Raw genomic sequence first — 20,656 nt, 5'->3', positions numbered from 1 at the left:
ATCGGCGTATGCTGCCTGAATGGCGGGGTAAAAACGGTCATACACGTAAAAACTCACTCATGCAAAAACATAAGTGAACGTGGGAGTTTCAGTCCATGAACAAAGAAGAAGATTACGGCAACCTGTCAAACTAAGAATGAGAACGCAGCTATAATTTTACTTTGTTTGGCAAGCCATTTATATTCCGCTCAAAGAAATAGTCAGTTCGTGTATCTGACCGGCCAACGATTTCGTTTCCTGTTTTGTCTGGAACTGATCCAGTGAAATACCGAGGAATTCGGTATTTATAAATGAAATTGGCACTGTGTTATTCCGAAAGTTAAATGTGAAAATAGCGCTGGGGCATCTGCTTTCTGTTCTACCTGCGCACAATTAAACAGCAAACATGACGCAAGAATAACTAATATCCGATGTACTAATCCGATCAAACCTGTCCTACACGCCCCTCCTCCCAACAAACACACACACACTCACACACGCACGTAGGCACACATACACTGCACACACACGCACACACACACGACGAACACACACACACACGCACACACACACACACACACATACACACACACACACACACACATGACGAACACACACACACACACACACACACACATACACACACGACGAACAAACCAAATACAAAACAAGACAGACAGATAAACACGCACACACACACACGCCTCCAATAATCAGTCGGAAACAAATGTCCAAGCACAACAAGTAAATTATAGGGTCACATTTTATTCACAAGAACACCCTCAAACAAGGCAACCTGCTACATGTATGCATAGATCCTCCCGAGTTCCCACAATTTCATGTTCCCGGTTTTTGCTAGTACACAAGGTTGTAACGGGTGGTCGGGGAAGACAAGCTGGGATGGAAGGGAAACGTGGGTTTCCAGTTTTCGGTGACACAGAAGTTTGCATGGGTAGATCCAATATCAAAGAGACTGCCAACGTTCCAAAATTCAGAATAAAAAAAAAACCAAGAAAAGTAAGTTGTTGGAACGTTTGTTATTGACAAAACAATACGTTACAGTCACAGATATTTCGACCCATCGGTTTTTTAAGTGCACCGAAAAACAAATATCAATAAAATTAAAAAAAGAAGACTTAGTTCGCAAAAGGTGCAGCCGCGAGGCATGGGTAGGTGTTTCTTGGGGAAATGGTGGTTGGGTGGGTAGGAGATGGTTAAGTGTGGAGGGAGGAAGGGTGAAGAGGGTGGGGGTGGGGGTGGGGCGGGGTAGGAGAGGAAGAGATCTAGACGTCCGTATATATAAAATATATATACAAACAAATAACATATTTTGAACATACGTTTTATAAGGATTTGCATGGGTGGGATTCTTCCGGTATAAGCCGGAAATCCGGATTCGATTATGGCCTTTTGTTTTTTCTCTCTTTTCTTTTCTTTTTTTGTGTGTGTTCGGTTGAGGTTCAGGATTCATGAAATTTTTCAGTCCCACCCATGGATTTTCTCGATGAAGGACTCAAAGATACATTATGTTGATGGGGCCGTTTTCTAGTAGAATTTCCCCAAAGAAGAAGGGATCTTTCGGCGTTGTTTTTCAGTGGTGTTGTTATTGTTGTTGTTGTTATTTATTGTTGTAGATAGTTTGCTAGGGACCGGCACGGTTGGCCTAGTGGTAAGGCGTCCGCCCCGTGATCGGGAGGTCGTGTGTTCGAACCCCGGCCGGGTCATACCTAAGACTTTAAAATTGGCAATCTAGTGGCTGCTCCGCCTGGCGTCTGGCATTATGGGGGTTAGTGCTAGGACTGGTTGGTCCGGTGTCAGAATAATGTGACTGGGTGAGACATGAAGCCTGTGCTGCGACTTCTGTCTTGTGTGTGGCACACGTTATATGTCAAAGCAGCACCGCCTTTATATGGCCCTTCGTGGTCGGCTGGGCGTCAAGCAAACAAACAAACAAACAAACAAATAGCTTGCAGGGTGAACTATGGCAGATTACACTGATGTTTCGTATGTAAAACGTATGATGTGTTGCCTTTTACCTACTTATTCTTCTCTCGGTCGTGCATGCCTTTTTAAAAAAATCTTTATTCTCACATTTTGAACTACACTGTATTATGAGTTTTCAATATACGTATAATGCTCTTATGCTCGACAAAGTTAGGGGTCATAGTGCTGATAAGGCTGCGGCTAGAACAGAATGTTATGTACCAATGGGGGCTTTAAAGAGACTGTCAAATCCTGGCAAAAATTGCCACAGAATACGATCTCTCTCTCTCTCTCTCTCTCTCTCTCTCTCTCTCTCTCTCTCTCTCTCTCTCTCTCTCTCTCTCTCTCTCTCTCTCTCTCTCTAATGGAATAAAGTTCTGAGTTCTCTCTCTCTATCTCTCTCTCTCTCTCTCTCTCTCTCTCTCTCTCTTAAGCTCTCTCTCTCTCTCTCTTAAGCTCTCTCTCTTAAGCTCTTTCTCTCTCTTAAGCTCTCTCACGCTCTCTCTCTTAAAGGCATATGTACGCGCTCCCGTGTTTTCAAAGTGTAGTTTGCCCATAATCGATGTCAAACGCACCATAAGACCATGTAATAATGACGATATGTCGCCATGCGCGGACCATAAACATGCATTACAGCTTGTTTTAGAGTCTCAAAAACTTTGGATGTAAACAAAGACGCGGAGTTATTTCCCTTGCGTCAACGCTACCTCTGTTGGCAAATCTATAAATAGGACGATCCAGATCAAAATGAAAATTAACATATCTCAACATTGAAGGGGTCCTAGACCACAATATTTTGCAGGGAACTTAATTTAGCATGTCTCCAGCTGTTGGTAAAGCAATTAGCGTGTATAGTCATCGAGTACATATGGCTTTAAGCTCTCTCTCTCTCTTAAGCTCTCTCTCTTAAGCTCTCTCTCTCTTAAGCTCTCTCTCTCTCTCTTAAGCTCTCTCTCTCTCTCTTAAGCTCTCTCTCTTAAGCTCTCTCTCTTAAGCTCTCTCTCTCTCTTAAGCTCTCTCTCTCTTAAGCTCTCTCTCTCTCTTAAGCTCTCTCTCTCTTAAGCTCTCTCTTTTAATCTCTCTCTTAAGCTCTCTCTCTTAAGCTCACTCTCTCTCTCTTAAGCTGTCTTTCTCTCTCTTAAGCTCTCTCTCTTAAGCTCTCTCTCTTAAGCTCTCTCTCTTAAGCTCTCTCTCTTAAGCTCTCTCTTAAGCTAGCTCAGCTCTCTCTCTCTTAAGCTCTCTCTCTCTTAAGCTCTCTCTCTCTCTTAAGCTCTCTCTTAAGCTCTCTCTTACGCTTTCTCTCCCTTAAGCTCTCTCCCTTAAGGTCTCTCTTAAGCTCTCTCTCTTAAGCTCTCTCAGGGCTGAACCTAGTGTGTGTGTGTGTGGGGGGGGGGGGGGGGGGGAGGGGGGGGCTTCCAAAATGAGGTAGATATACAGGGGCTGGCATTTGGTATTTGAAAAGGGTATTTAGGTCTCTCGTTGGGAAATTTGTTTTACATTTTCCGAAACCCAGGACCCCTCCCCCCCCCCCCCTACATCTCGCCCTGGTCTCCCCCCCCTCTCTCTCTCTCTCTCTCTCTCTCTCTCCCCCCCCCCCCTCTGTCTTAATCACCTCTAACCCCTATGTGACCAAACTACCGAACTGCCGCCTCTCTTGGTCAGCCCAAACTTAATTTACAGAATATTCGGTGATGTGTCTATTTGGACGAGCTTTTGGGACAGTTGCTTGAGCATTTGTTGCTATGTCTGCTTTTTAAAGGCATATGTACTCGATGACTATACACGCTAATTGCTTTACCAACAGCTGGAGACATGCTAAATTAAGTTCCCTGCAAAATATTGTGGTCTAGGACCCCTTCAATGTTGAGATATGTTAATTTTCATTTTGATCTGGATCGTCCTATTTATAGATTTGGCAACACATGTAACGTTGATGCAAGGGAGCTAACACCGCGGCTTTGTTGACATCCTCACTTTTTCAGAGGCTAGAACAAGCTGTAATGCATGTATTATGGTCCGCGCATGGTGACATATCGTCATTATATGGTCTTATGGTGCGTTTGACATCGATTATGGGCAAACTACACTTTGTAAACACGGGAGCGCGTACATATGCCTTTAAACACCGTGAAATATAGAGGGCAACTAAATAACATTTCTGTATTTATGTGCCTTGTATTGTCACAATCCCTAACAGTCAACATTTCCCACCAACGGCTCCTTTAAACTCTAAGGAAGCATATTTGGTCTTATCGAAATTCTTTGTTCTACTTTTCTTTCCGTGTTCTTACCTTTCGTAACCCGTTTGGCAAGCGAAATTGCTGGTATTTTGTTCTGTCTTTCGACATTCATTTCTCTGAATCCGTCTTCGCGTGTAAATCGGTGGAAGATGTCTCGACTTATGTTTCTTGTGGCTTTGCTTTGCGTGTTTGCTTTCTGTGATGCTGCAACAACGTCCAAGAAGTTGTTGAAGAACCTGAAGCAACAAAGACGTGAGTAGACTCTCTGTCTCTGTCTATCTGTATCTGTCTGTCTGTCTGTCTGTGTCTTTCTGGCTGACTGTCTCCACTCTGTCTTGAAGTTCTGTATCTACTCTGTCTTTCTGTCTACCTGTCTGTTTCTCTCTCTCTCTCTCTCTCTCTCTCTCTCTCTCTCTCTCTCTCTCTCTCTCTCTCTCTCTCTCTCTCTCTCTCAAAACTTCAGGCCCGCCACAATACCAACAACCTCCAGGTCAAGTTCCTCAACCTTTAATGGCATTGTCAACCGCTCCGGGAGTCAGCAATCAACCGGGTGTACATGTATTTGCTGAGCCCCACCCTCGGATCAGTGCAAGAAACCTGGATCAACACCTCGGATGGCACTCACAAGAACAAAAACCTCCTCTCTTCCATTTCCCTAATATGCCACGTCAACAGCTGCCAGAATTGTATAGACCTGAACACATGTCTCTGCATCAACAGAGTATGAAATCAGAGGCTCTGAGTGCCCTCGACAAAAAGTTAATGTTTGATCTACTATCCAGAGCACTATCTTCCATTTAAAACCCAGCGGTGTGCATTTGTGTCGCTTTTTGCAATATCAGTTATTGTGTTAGGATATAAACGGTTTCGTTTTAACCGAAGTCCTGAGTCTGAAACAGCTGCCTCTTTACAAATAACCTTGTAAGTTAATTGTGTTTATTCTGTATAAAATATGCGTTCCAAAAGTGGATTAAACATTGGACACGTGAACGTCTATCACTTGGGGAACAAACTGCATGATGTCAGTTTACTTCTCACTACGCCACCATCGCTTCATCTACTTGGGTTAACAGAGACAAGACTGTCAAACCTAAAGCATAATGATAATTCTGTTGAGATTCAGAATTATTCTTTTATAAGACGTGATGCTGCTCATCCAGATCACACGGGAATCGGTGTTTATGTGCACAACGATATTATACATGTTGTGAAACGCCGGCATGACCTTGAACCACAGAGTGTAGAGTGTATTTGGCTAGAAGTAAGGCCAAACAATTCATCTCCTATTCTAGTTGGATTCTTATACAGAAATCCCGCCTGCACGGATGCATGGTTTGATGACTTTATAGATATGATGGACAACGTCAACGTGTGCAATTGTAATATGCTATTATTGGGAGACTTTAATATTAACATGTTAGTAAACCAGTCTCAATGGCTTGACAAAACTGAATCGCTAGGTATTATTCAACTTATACAAGAGCCCACAAGAGTAACTAGCAGGTCTTCAACTCTTCTGGATCATATATACACGAACAATGATAGCATGGTTCTAAATGCTTCAACATCTAATATTTGCATGAGTGACCACAAACCCATCACGTGCACTTGGTCGTGTAAACGACCAAAGGTAATGTTAAAAGGTCATACCTATATCACGTATAGATGTTTTAAAAAATTTGACAAGTCTGCGTTTTTACTTGACTTAAGTTTGGCAAATTTGCAATTGGTCTCAAATTTTGTTGATCCTGAAGAAGCTGCATTGTTATTTGTCAGAACATTATTATCTGTTGTTGACAGACATGCTCCAATCCGCAGAAAGAGAGTTAAATTTTCGACTGTACCGAACTGGATGACAGGTGAAATTAAAGATGCTATGTTAGTTCGAGATTTTCTAAAAAAAATTAAACAGTTTGAACTCTACAAAAAAAAAGCGAAACAATATTTCTGAATTGGTGAAACTTGCAAAAAAGAAATATTTTCAAAATCTTACAATCGATAAAAATGACATATGTCAAATTTGGCGTGCAATGAATGAACTGACTAGTAAATCACGCAAAGCCCCATCCTGTATTAATCCTAATATAACTGCTGATGATTGTAATAGTTACTTTCTGTCCATGACCGACAATGTTCTTGATTCCTCAGCCAGTTCTGATCAGATTGGCTATAAGGTGCCTGAAGTACTCAGTCAATTTTGTAATGAGAAACTTTTGCCATCTGACTCGTTTGATATACCTGTAATCACGGTCGTTGAAGTTGGTGCACTAATTTCTAAACTAAATAACAAAAAGACAATGGACACAAACAATCTTAATTCACAAATTGTAAAAATGTCTCTTCCTTATATATATTGTAAACAGTTTAACCCATGTATACAATCTCTCTATCAGGAAGAATGTCTTCCCATCAGTGTTTAAAACGGCTAAAGTTATTCCAATACCAAAGTCAAAAGACACCGATAGCCTTGACAACTACAGACCGATATCTATTCTCTCTATACTGTCTAAACCCCTGGAAAAGCAAATACACACCCATCTCCTTAAATATGTTGAAGAAAACAATATTTTTCATCCTTATCAATCAGGTTTTCGTCCTAAACATTCATGTCATACTGCCCTTACCCGGCTCTGTGATACCTGGCTAAAAGCAATAAACAATCGTGATATGGTTGGAGCGGTATTCCTTGATCTCAGAAAAGCATTTGACTTAGTTGATCACGCTATTTTGTTAGACAAATTACTTATTTACCTGCAAAATAGCTCATCTGTGTCCTTTTTTACATCATATCTGTCAGATAGGAAACAAGCAGTCTACCTAAACGGTTCATATTCATCACAAGGCACTGTAAAATGTGGAGTCCCACAAGGTTCTATCCTTGGTCCCTTACTGTTTGGACTATACATTAATGATTTACCATTACACCTCAAACATGAAAATGCTGTACTTGATCTTTTTGCGGATGACTCAACACTTCACAGCAGTAATACAGATATAAATCTCATAAGAAAAGTACTCCAAGAAAGTATAGCAAATATTGATGATTGGTGTAATTGTAACAGAATGGCACTGCATCCTAAGAAAACAAAAAGCATGTTAATAACCACAAGACAAAAACACCAGCGACAGCCTCTGAGCCTTGATCTTATGCATGGTACAGTTAGCATTGCTCAAGTCCATCAACACCGTGTGCTTGGAGTTGTAATTGATGATGAACTTAACTGGCGCTCTCACATTGATACAGTTTATAAACGAGTTTCTAGGAACCTTTTCTTACTTAACAAGCTCTGGTGCGTTGTTTCTGTGGATGCCCTCAAAATGTTTTTCCACGCACACTGTCTCTCTCACATTTGCTATGCATCTACTGTCTGGTGCAATGCCAGTGATGTTCATATTAAGAAAATAAACACACTTCACAAGAGAGGTGTAAAGTTATTAAACCGAGATCCCAATATGACTACTCAAGAAAAATACACTCAACTGAACATTCCTCCGCTACAACAGCAGTTCTTTTTAAATGCTAGTGTTTTCATGTTCAAAATGTACAACCATGAAACACCTTCATACATCCAAGACCTGTTTGAGCGTCCTCCTGGTAGAGCGAGGCTTTTGAATTATACGCTACCGCTCCCACGCATTGATTTGTTTCAATCTAGTTTATCCTACTGGGGATCTCTTGTGTGGAATTTACTTCCAATGTACTGTAAAACATGTCAAACCCTTTCGTCTTTAAAAAAAAATGTTCGAAAATATCTTTGTCAAAAATAATTCTCTCCCTACACTTTAAAATCATAACTGTTACTGCATCACATGCACATCTTAATCATCATTTTATTAATCCATGAACCACGTTATTATAGCTAGTGTTTTTGTTAGTTTTAACCTGATTACAAATTCTTAGTTAATTAGTTATTCGTTTGGCTGTTTAAAACATGTTATATAAATATATAATTGTAATGTATAATGTCATGTATGTCTAAAAGGGACAGGTTGGAAGATTAGGCATCGCCTAAAACCTTTATTCCTTTGTATTAAAGTTTTGAATCTGAATCTGAATCTGAATATCTCTCTGTGGATGGGTGAGTGCGTGTGTATATGCGAGTGTGTACGTGTGTGTATTTAAGTGTGTGTATGTGTGTGTGTGCCTGTGTGTGTGTGCCTGTGTGTGTGTGTGTGTGTGTGTGTGTGTGTGTGTGTGTGTGCCTGTGTGTGTGTGTGTGTGTGTGTGTGTGAACACTCTGCCCGATAAAGCTGATGATGATTGTGACAGAGGCCCCGCTGCCTGGAGAGTGCGGGAACTACGAGTTCCGCTGCAAGAACTCTCGCTGCATCCAGCTGCAGTGGACATGTGACACTGATGACGACTGTGGAGACGGGAGCGACGAACTCAGCTGCCGTGAGTCTCTTGTTGCTGTTGTTTTATAGTGGTGGTGGTGGTGGTGGTGGTGGTGGTGGAGGTTGTGGTGGTACTACTGTCTTTCCTAAACCTCACCACAAAGGATTAGGTTTTTGTAAAGAGCAACATAATTATGCTGCATGTGTCAATCACCATATGCGGGTTTACAACTGCATGACGTTTTGTGACGCATTTTAAGTTTTTAAACAGATTGGCCATATAGCTTGTTTTGTTTTAACAAATTCTTCTGAAGCGCTGTGTTAAAAGTGTGAGTGACAAACCTTGCTCAGTCAGGCTCCGAATTGACGATTAAATGCATTAAATGTGAAAATTGCTGAAATATTCACCTTTTCAAACGTACCTTTTTTTTATATAAATGAATTAAATTAATGATATGATATACATATATATACACATATATAGAAGGTCGTTCAGGGAGAAAAAAATCGGGCAAAGGCATCAGACCTCACAATCATCCGTGAATAAAGGACAAGGGATTGAGACTGACAATTTCATTATACACGTCTAATGATTTAAAAAATTAAATTAAGATAAGCATTGTTAGACTATTTATTGAACTCTGACCAGAATTTAGTCATACTTCCCCCTGTCCACTGTCCGTCCCGATAGTAAATGTCTTGTGCACGTGCTCACTGTCATCCTTTGACCTTGTGTTTGTTTTTCAGCCACGGACTGTTCTGGCAACCACCAGTTCAAGTGTGGCAACAGCACGTGTATTCCCTCCGAGTACCGTTGTGACGGCGATAATGACTGTGGCGACCACACCGATGAAAACAACTGTGGTGAGTTGGCAAGATAACGACGATGACGATGATGAGGACGACGATAATAATGATGATGTCGAAGCATTATTTATGGTGGTGATGCTAATGTTGGTGACGACGATTTTAACGATGACGATTGTGAAGATGATGTCGTGGACGACGGTGATGACGAGTTTGACGGTGATCATTGAGACGATGACGATGATGATATTGATCGAGTTGTGACGACGACGATGAACGAGATAGCAATGTCAACGACACTTAAGATTGAGCGCGCGCACGTGTGTGTGGGTGTGTGTGTGTGTGTGTGTGTGTGTGTGTGTGTGTGTGTGTGTATACGTTGTGTGTGTACGTTGTGTGCATGCGTTCTAGCTCGTGTATGTTTGACAGTATGCGTGAGCGCGTCTGCACACGCACATACTTGTGCGAGTTTGTGTCGATAATTATGGTCTAACTTAGATTCAACTCGATGATTATCATTCTTCACTGCCACCAGATACCTTGGAGTGCCCCATAGCGGAGATCAAGTGCAGCAACAACATCTGCATTGAAAGCGCCTACATGTGCGACGGCGACAACGACTGTGGCAACGGCTGGGACGAGGTTCAGGCCAACTGTAACGGCATCTAGATCTCTTCCTCTCCTACCCCGCCCCACCCCCACCCCCACCCTCTTCACCCTTCCTCCCTCCACACTTAACCATCTCCTACCCACCCAACCACAATTTTCCCAAGAAACACCTACCCATGCCTCGCGGCTGCACCTTTTGCGAACTAAGTCTTCTCAGTTTACATTTAGTCAAGTTTTGACTAAATGTTTTAACATAGAGGGGGGAATCGAGACGAGGGTCGTGGTGTATGTGTGTCTGTCTGTGTGTGTGTGTAGAGCGATTCAGACTAAACTACTGGGCCGATCTTTATGAAATTTGACATGAGAGTTCCTGGGTATGATATCCCCGGAAGTTTTTTTCTTTTTTTCGATAAATACCTTTGATGACGTCATATCCGGCTTTTTGTAAAAGTTGAGGCGGCACTGTCACACCCTCATTTTTCAATCAAATTGATTGAAATTTTGGCAAAGCAATCTTCGACGAAGGCCGGGGTTTGGTATTGCATTTCAGCTTGGTGGCTTAAACACTAATGAGTGAGTTTGGTCATTAAAAATCGGAAACTTGTAATTAAAATTATTTTTTTATTAAACGATCCAAAAACAATTTCATCTTATTCTTCGTCATTTTTTGATTCCAAAAACATATAAATATGTTATATTTGGATTAAAAACAAGCTCTGAAAATTAAAAATATAAAAATTATGATCAAAATTAAATTTCCGAAATCGATTTAAAAACAATTTCATCTTATTCCTTGTCGGTTCCTCATTCCAAAAACATATAGATATGATATGTTTGGATTAAAAACACGCTCAGAAAGTTAAAACGAAGAGAGGTACAGAAAAGCGTGCTATATGCAGCACAGCGAAACCACTACCCCGCTGAACAGGCTCGTCAGTTTCACTCCGTTTTGCACAAGCGGCGGACTACGGTCATTGTGAAAAAATGCAGTGCGTTCAGTTTCATTCTGTGAGTTCCACAGCTTGACTAAATGTAGTAATTTCGCCTTACACGACTTGTTTAATTTTATTGATATTTGTTTTTCGGTGCACTTAAAAGACCAATGGGTCGAAATATCTGTGACTGTAACGTATTGTTTTGTCAATAACAAACGTTCCAACAACTTACTTTTCTTGTTTTGTTTTTTTATTCTGAATTTTGGAACGTTGGCAGTCTCTTTGATTTTGGATCTACCCATGCAAACTTCTGTGTCACCGAAAACTGGAAACCCACGTTTCCCTTCCATCCCAGCTTGTCTTCCCCGACCACCCGTTACAACCTTGTGTACTAGCAAAAACCGGGAACATGAAATTGTGGGAACTCGGGAGGATCAATGCATACATGTAGCAGGTTGCCTTGTTTGAGGGTGTTCTTGTGAATAAAATGTGATCCTATAATTTGTGTTACTTGTTGTGCTTGGACATTTTTTCCCGACTGAATATTGGAGGCGTGTGTGTGTGTGTGTTTCTCTGTCTGTCTTGTTTTGGTTTTGGTTTGTTCGTCGTGTGTGTGTGTGTGTGTGTGTGTGTTTGACAGGTTGCCGTAATAACTGCATTTCCTCAGTTTAACACCGGTTCCCAAAATGCCCACTGGCACCATCACTGAAGGGGATTTGCTGTAGGTGTTCAAACGGTTCTAGGCTAATTGCCCCCGGGATAACTGCCCCCCGACAACTGGTCCCTGGACAATTGCCCCCCGTGACAATTGCCCCCAAGGACAATTGCCCCCCATTCCTTTCTGAGTGTTTACTGAGTTATGAAGTGTTTAATTGTTGTTTCGAGGTATACATAAGTAATTCAAGTCTATAATTGAATATCTCTATGATATCTGTATAATGCTTCCTGGTTTTAACACACACACACACACACACACACACACACATATGCGTACACACACTCACAGAAATAGACACAACGCTCAAATACTCACACACATGCACGCACGCAGACACACACATAGACGCATACACACACAGACATAGACAAACTGAAAGACTTACAAACTGACACAGACACACACACATGCACACACGCATTTACGCCACGCAAACAGACACACGTGTACACACTTACAGAGACTCACTTACGCAAACACGCTCACAAACAAACAAACGCTCACACACATAAACATTCAATGAGACACACACATAGACACACGCCGGGGGGCAGTTGTCAGGGGGCAATTGTCCGGGGGGCAATTGTCCAGGGGGCAATTAGCCTGCTACCATTCAAACTTCAAACAAGTCGCGTAAGGCGAAATTATTACATTTAGTCAAGCTGTGGAACTCACAGAATGAAACTGAACGCACTGCATTTTTTCACAATGACCGTAGTCCGCCGCTTGTGCAAAACGGAGTGAAACTGACGAGCCTGTTCAGCGCGGTAGTGGTTTCGCTGTGCTGCATAGCACGCTTTTCTGTACCTCTCTTCGTTTGAACTTTCTGAGCGTGTTTTTAATCCAAACATATCATGTCTATATGTTTTTGGAATCAGGAACCGACAAGGAATAAGATGAAATTGTTTTTAAATCGATTCGGAAATTTGATTTTGATAATAATTTTTATATTTTTAATTTTCAGACCTTGTTTTTTAATCCGAATATAACATATTTATATGTTTTTGGAATCTGAAAATGATGAAGAATAAGATGAACGTAAATTTGAATCGTTTTATTAAAAAATACTTTTAATTACATTTTTCAGATTTTTAATGACCAAAGTCATTAATTAATTTTTAAGCCACCAAGCTGAAATGCAATACCGAAGTTCGGCCTTTGTCGAAGATTGCTTGGCCAAAATTTCAATCAATTTGATTGAAAAATGAGGGTGTGACAGTGCCGCCTCAATTTTTACAAAAAGCCGGATATGACGTCATGAAAGACATTTATCGAAAAAAAGAGAAAATCTTCCGGGGATATCATTCCCTGGAACTCTCATGTCAAATTTCATAAAGATCGGTCCAGTAGTTTACTCTCAATCGCTCTACACACACACACGCACACACACACACACACACACACACACACAGACACACATACACCACGACCCTCGTCTCGATTCCCCTTCTATGTTAAAACATTTAGTCAAAACTTGACTAAATGTAACAAGTCGCGTAAGGCGAAATTACTACATTTAGTCAAGCTGTGGAACTCACAGAATGAAACTGAACGTAGTCCGCCGCTAGTGCAAAAGGCAGTGAAAGTGACGAGCCTGTTTGGCGCGGCAGCGGTTGCGCTGTGCTTCATAGCACGCTTTACTGTACCTCTCTTCGTTTTAACTTTCTGAGCGTGTTGTTAATCCAAACATATCATATCTATGTTTTTGGAATCAGGAACCGACAAGGAATAAGATGAAATTGGTTTTAAATCGATCTCGGAAATTTAATTTTGATAATAATTTTTATATTTTTAATTTTCAGAGCTTGTTTTTAATCCAAATATAACATATTTATATGTTTTTTGAATCAGAACATGATAAAGAATAAGATGAACGTAAATTTGAATCGTTTTATAAAAAAAACATTTTTATTTACAATTTTCTGATTTTTAATGACCAAAGTCATTAATTAATTTTTAAGCCACCAAGCTGAAATGCAATACCGAAGTCCGGCCTTTGTCGAAGATTGCTTGGCCAAAATTTCAATCAATTTGATTGAAAAATGAGGGTGTGACAGTGCCGCCTCAACTTTTACAAAAAGCCGGATATGACGTCATGAAAGACATTTATCGAAAAAAAGAAAAACTCTTCCGGGGATATCATTCCCAGGAACTCTCATGTCAAATTTCATAAAGATTGGTCCAGTAGTTTAGTCTGAATCGCTCTACACACACACACACACAGACAGACAGACAGACAGACACACACACACACACACATACACCACACCCTCGTCTCGATTCCCCCCTCTACGTTAAAACATTTAGTCAAAACTTGACTAAATGTAACAAAAAAGAATGAGATTGACGTAGATTTGTTTCAAATCTACAAGGTGATGGTTATTGATTCCACAAACAAAGTCCAAGTTGTTGGGAATAGTCGATATACACTCCGAAGATAACACTGTAACAAGCACTTGTGCACAACAGTAAACAGCACATAAATAAAGCTCAAACATGTAAAACACGTAACAACCATTTTTAATCTCGGAAACAACTCGATCCGTATGCTCGATCTGGTAGCCAGAAGATAAAAATATTACGTACAAAAACATAAAAACAATTCGATTAACTTTAGGTGTGGATGCAGAATTTTCTGCAGAATTTGAAGGCATTCTCGTGGTTTGTACAGATGGGTGTGGTGGTGTCGTTCATCAGCGCGCAGTCTCTTTCGTTCATCATGTTGCCACACAGGCTGGGGTGAATTGTGGCTGCAATACAGTAAAAAGAGATAACGTTAAACGTCTTTTTAGCTATTCAATTCAATTCAATTCAATAAAACTTTATTGTCTGAATACAACAGATTTTTTTCTGTTGGCTCGTGTACGAGATAACATCATATAAAACTACGCTCTCAGAACATATAGACACATAAAAATACACATCAATGCACACATATAACCTATACCACACATATCAATCAATCAATATGAGGCTTATATCGCGCGTATTCCGTGGGTACAGTTCTAAGCGCAGGGATTTTTTTAATTTTTATTTTCATTTTTTTTTAATCCATACCCGCACCTTCACATACATCCTCGTACATACTCTCGTTTATCCTTTATAATCATAAATACATTATGGTTAATATCATTGCTAGTCCAATCCATTAAAACTCAAAATAGGATATACATAAAAAAAAAGCTGTTGTGTTGTAAAATGATTTTAAATCCAAGTGGATGGGAGGGGGATGAACACACACACACACACACACACACACACACACACACACACACACACACACACACACACACACACACAGACACACACACACAGACTTACGACAAGCGGCATGCGTATTCTCATCGCTGTAGTCGCCGCAGTCATTCTAAATCTTTTTTTTCTTGACAGCTGGGGGGGGGGGGGGGGGGGGATTACGGAACCCCTGTAACCCCCCCCCCCCCTAATCCGCCCCTGTTTTAGTAGCATGAGAGCCTACTATGCACCAGTGAAGAGGCCATCATGATTCATTGCAAAAACTAGACTTTATCTTTTCCTTTGTTCTAAGACGGCCCTTCTTCTTCTACGTTCATTGACTGAAACTCATGTTTTTACACGAGTGGGTTTTCACGTGTATGACCGTTTTTACCCTGCCATTCAGGCAGCATACGCCGATTTCGGGGGAAGCATGCTGGGTATTTTCGTGTTTCTATAACCTACCGAACTCTGACATGGATTACAGGATCATTTCCGTGCCACTGCGCACTTGGTCAGCTGCTTGCGTGTACACACGAAGGGGGATCTTCTTTTTCTTCTTCGTTCATGGGCTTAGACTCCCACGTTCACTCATGATTTTAGCACGAGTGGAATTGTACGTGTATGGCCGTTTTTACCGGCCCGCCATTCAGGCAGCATACGCCGATTTCGGGGGAACGAATGGGGGAACTAGCAGGTCCGAACATAAGTTGACCTGGGAGATCGGAAAAATCTCCACCCTTAACCTGCCAGGCGGCCGCGGCCGGGATTTGAAATCACGACCTTCCGATTAGGAGGCCGATGTCTTATTCATTACGCCACTGCGCCCGTCGAAGGCGCGGTGAATATTAGGGGACACACATATATTTTGAGATGTTGTTATCATTTTCTATTTGTGTCGAAATGAAAGGGCCAACACTGCTGGAATTTAAACAATTATAGTATTAACTATCTAACACAGTCACTGTTGTAATTTATCAACCGTCAAAACGCTGCCAGGAGGGTAAAATAAGTAACAAGTCGCGTAAGGCGAAATTACTACATTTAGTCAAGCTGTAGAACTCACAGAATGAAATTGAACGTAGTCCGCCGCTAGTGCAAAAGGCAGTGAAAGTGACGAGCCTGTTTGGCGCGGCAGCGGTTGCGCTGTGCTTCATAGCACGCTTTACTGTACCTCCATTCGTTTTAACTTTCTGAGCGTGTTTTTAATCCAAACATATCATATCTATATGTTTTTGGAATCAGGAACCGACAAGGAATAAGATGAAGTGTTTTTAAATTGATTTCGAAAATTTAATTTTGATCATAATTTTAATTTTTTTTAATTTTCAGAGCTTGTTTTTAATCCAAATATAACATATTTATATGTTTTTGGAATCAGAAAATGATGAAGAATAAGATGAACGTAAATTTGGATCGTTTTATAATTTTTTTTATTTTTTTTTACAATTTTCAGATTTTTGATGACCAAAGCCATTAATTAATTTTTAAGCCACCAAGCTGAAATGCAATACCGAAGCCCGGCCTTCGTCGAAGATTGCTTGGCCAAAATTTCAATCAATTTGATTGAAAAATGAGGGTGTGACAGTGCCGCCTCAACTTTTACAAAAAGCCGGATATGACGTCATCAAAGACATTTATCGAAAAAAAGAAAAACATGTCCGGGGATATCATACCCAGGAACTCTCATGCCAAATTTCATAAAGATCGGTCCAGTAGTTTACTCTGAATCGCTCTACACACACACACGCACACACACACACACGCACACACACACAGACACACATACACCACGACCCTCGTCTCATAACTCATAACTCATAACATTTTATTGATCCAACAAAGGAAATTAAATTGGTCATCAGCACATATAGGTCATTAATTAATAATTATAAAAGAATAAGAGAAGAAAAATTCATAAAACCCATGATAAAAAATACCCTTTTTTCTTGCACACCTGACACACCGACACACCAGTACACATGCATACATACATACCTACCTACATACATACATACATACATACATACATACATACATACATACATACATACATTCCATGTTAAAGTGTAGTTAAGAATATCACAGTAATTATATCATTGTTTGGATTAACAGATAAGTTTTTATGTAAATGATGATAACAACAATCCATAATTAACGCTATTGCACTACCAAAGAAGAGACCAACCAAACACATAAAACCAATAACAGTAATCATCATCAGTTATCACAGGTATCACAGTAGATTAGCCATCAGGTAGTTAGACTCAATTGGGCAAAATATAGTGTCAACACCATCACAACAAAGCTAGAGCTCATTTTCACAGCACTAGTTATGATCAAAGGTCAAACAGTCATCAAATCATATCCCTAAGAGGTACATTTAAAAGGCATCACTGATAGTCTGTGGCCAGGACAATGGCTCGGTTGCTGTTAAAATATCTCACAGCTGCAGGAAGAAAAGAACGCCGAAAACGCTCCGTTCGACACCTAGGCATGAGAAACCGAGCGTTCCGTGTGATGCGGAGATCCATCAGTGCGTCGTGGAGGGGATGCCCTGGGTCGAACAGAATAGCTCTGGACTTACTGGCAAGCCTTCTTTCGACAAGGACTTCAAGGGTGTCAAGGCTCTGGCCTACAGTAGAACTCGCTTTCCTTATCAGCCTGTTCAGCCTGCCAGTGTCCCTTGCAGTGGCATTCCCTCCCCAACACACTGATGCAAACACCATCACACTGCACACCATACTCTGATAAAACATGTACAGCATCTTGTTACACACATGAAATGATCTCAGCTTGCGCAGGAAAAACAATCTTGACTGCGTCTTCTTAAAAACAGCATCAACATGATTAAACCAGCTTAGCTTGTTATCTAGAACTACACCTAAATACTTGTACTCGCTGACTATCTCAATCGCATCACCTTTGATGACTACAGGATGGACAGTGTCTTTCTTTTTGCGAAAATCAAAAATCATTTCCTTCGTCTTGCTTGCGTTTAATACTAAAAAGTTGGAATCACACCAAGACACAAAATCATCAATACGTTCTCTATACAAGCTCTCATCACCATCAAGAATACTACCAACCACGGCAGAGTCGTCAGAAAATTTCTGAAGATGACATGACTCTCCTTGTACTTTAAAATCAGATGTATACAGGGTGAACAAAAAGGGGGACAAAACTGTTCCTTGTGGTGCTCCGGTGAAAGTGTTAATCATGTCAGATGTAAAAGTACCATTCCATCGTACAAACTGTGGTCTATCTACTAAATAATCCAGAATCCATTTCACTGTACTATGATGCAAAGACATGTTTTGTAATTTCTGAGCCAGAAGATGAGGCTGAATAGTCTGAAAGGCAGAAGAAAAATCAAAAAACATAACTCTAACACAAGCAGAGCTCTTCTCCAGATGTGTGTACACAGAATGTAACATAAACAATAGTGCATCATCAACCCCTACTTTGGCCCTGTATGCAAACTGCAAAGAATCTTGAAAAGCAGCAACTTGGACCTTCAAAACAGTCAACACCAGTCTTTCAAAAACTTTCATAATACATGTGAGAAGTGAGAGCGACAGGCCTGTAGTCATTCAGACATGACACCTTAGGCTTCTTCGGCACTGGCACAATGCAAGAAGTTTTCCAAGCAGATGGAATTTTGCACAAAGACAACGACATGGAAAACATGGTGTGAAAAATCTTACACAGCTGATCAGCACAGATGGACAATACCTTAGGCTTGACACCGTCAGGTCCTGCTGACTTGTTTACCTTGGTCTTTTTCAGCTGTTTACAAACATCATCAACTGACAGTGTGACTGGCTCCTGTACAACAGAATCAGAAAAATTTCCAGAACTAACAATCTCATCCTGTTCATCCTGTTCATCGATTCCCCCTCTATGTTAAAACATTTAGTCAAATCTTGACTAAATGTAAAAAGGCATATCGGTATTGTGGTTTGTTGTGTTCGCAAGTCTTTTGACATAGTTATTCAGATAGTGTAAATGTGGCGAATAATAATTAGAAAATAGAGTTTCTGAGCGCTCTTGCGCTGTTAGTTTGTCCAAACAGGAGGTGATCCATATTATAGGAGCCGGTCCATATATTAGGGGCCCTTCCCCCTTCATAAACCTTTTGAGATATCTCTTCAAATGCCAGTATTTTTCTTTTGTTTATTGATTCTTTTGTAACCGTGTTCGTGACGGTGCTTTATGGGGTGCAGTTACAGAGGGTTGTTAGGTCCAGAGTTACGCAAGTATAAATCACAGGCACTCGACACGAGATGGGCGGGGCTTATTCTTCTTCTTCAGCGTTCCAGAAATTCTGGTCACAGTGACGTGTGAGCTCGTTTGTCCATTTGGGTTCCCCACACTATACTCTGAGAGCATAGTCAGCTTCACTCCGCTTTCGCTGGGTAGGCATGCTGGGTATTTTCGTGTTTTCATAAGCCACCGAACTCCGACATGGATTACAGAATCTTTTCCGTGCGCACCTGGTCTTGTGCTTGCGTGTACACACGAAGGGGGTTAAGTCACTAGCAGGTCTGCACATAAGTTGATCTGGGAGATCGGAAAAATCTCCACTTTTAACCCACCAGGCGGCAGCGGCCGGGACTGATTCGAACTCACGACCTCCCGATTAGGAGGCCGACGTCTTACCACTGCGCCACTTCGCCCGTCTGGCGGGGCTTATAATTATGTTGGATGTCACGCGGTAAGGTCTTCTCTCCTACGCATGGACTGCACAGGCTACATACACATTCTTGGAGAGCCGCACGTCGTCTAAACCACCATATTTTTTAGATTGATCAGTGGTCCAAACACACAGGCCCCGCCCACCTCGTGTCAATAACCTGTGGTATAAATTATTTCGACCATTCCTTTTTACTCGACCATTCCCGCGGACGCCCGTAGCTATAATTTTTTTCCCCCTCCGTAGAAATTACGTATTTCATGAATGTCGTCATGACGTACGTCATCACGTCTGTGGAATTTCTAAATGTCGGGAGCACAACCAGTGACTGGCGAATGGCAAAATCAAAATTCGAAGAGAAGCAAGGAAGCACAAGCACAACCGCCATGACCAAACGAACACAGTATCCAGCGCTAATACTCTATCTAGCTCTGGGGAACTTCGTTTGTCAAACGGAAGGAGCTGTCATAAATATAAATGGCACAATTTTCCCACAGGTCAGCCCTTTTTACGTCATTTCGAAGGATGCACTCAGATCACCGGTACAAATCACTTGCTCTTTTTTGCCAGGCGCCGATCAATTTTACGGCCTCGAAATCCAGCGATGCGTCTACAGCCAGGAGAACATGCTCACACAAGCGCTGGGCTGTAAAAACGACCAGCAATGCACGATGTACACGGCTTTCGTAGAACGCACGTTCAAGTGGAGCGACTGCTGTCAGGCCCGCCATTGTGGAGAGGCCTCGCTCTCTAGCCAGGTGAAAAAGGGATACATCGTACTGACGCTTTTGCGACCCACGTGCCATGACGCAGGCAAGTACACATGCAGGACTCAGGTTTCCTGGCTCTTCAAGCCGACGGAGGACACACTGAGTTTGGAGATGCTGCCAGGAAGAGTGATGATGGCACCCACAGTCAAGGACGGCCCAGTGAAGTGGCTGTTGATCACGTGTGAAGTGTTCAGCACGGTGCGCGTGCAGTGGGTGTGGATGTACATGTACGTGCTGAGCCTGCCCAGGGAATGGTTGCCGATCCGCCTGGGCGACGTGAAGCACGTGGAACCCCACCTCAACCAGCGCTGCGACTTACCTTGGAAGAGCACTATGGCTCGGGCAATGTC

The 20,656-nt window shown here is 41.5% G+C and overlaps 1 protein-coding gene and 2 long non-coding RNA genes across 3 annotated transcripts in view; 1 reads left to right on the top strand and 2 right to left on the bottom strand.

Annotated features, from left to right (window-relative positions):
• Positions 1-4,243: 4,243 nt before the first annotated feature.
• Positions 4,244-11,389, top strand: LOC138964595 (very low-density lipoprotein receptor-like). Its single transcript, XM_070336597.1, has 4 exons — positions 4,244-4,454; positions 8,473-8,598; positions 9,285-9,401; positions 9,880-11,389. Exons 1-4 carry the CDS (start codon positions 4,352-4,354, stop codon positions 10,011-10,013), a joined length of 480 nt encoding a protein of 159 aa, XP_070192698.1. The 5' UTR covers positions 4,244-4,351; the 3' UTR covers positions 10,014-11,389.
• Positions 11,390-13,944: 2,555 nt separating this feature from the next.
• Positions 13,945-14,980, bottom strand: LOC138964596 (uncharacterized). Its single transcript, XR_011455150.1, has 2 exons — positions 14,928-14,980; positions 13,945-14,356 (listed from the first exon to the last, which is right to left on the bottom strand). It is a non-coding gene; the product is annotated as an uncharacterized lncRNA (long non-coding RNA).
• Positions 14,981-17,059: 2,079 nt separating this feature from the next.
• Positions 17,060-20,656, bottom strand: part of LOC138964598 (uncharacterized) — a 14,496-nt gene continuing 10,899 nt past the window's right edge. The window contains exon 2 of the long non-coding RNA XR_011455152.1: positions 17,060-18,668. This is a non-coding gene — a long non-coding RNA (uncharacterized lncRNA). The remainder of the gene's footprint in view (positions 18,669-20,656) is intronic.

The sequence above is a fragment of the Littorina saxatilis genome, linkage group LG4 (genome assembly GCF_037325665.1).
Source record: "Littorina saxatilis isolate snail1 linkage group LG4, US_GU_Lsax_2.0, whole genome shotgun sequence".
NCBI lineage: Eukaryota > Metazoa > Mollusca > Gastropoda > Littorinimorpha > Littorinidae > Littorina > Littorina saxatilis.
Note: the sequence above shows the minus strand (reverse complement) of the source record. Positions and strands in the feature narration are given on the sequence as shown.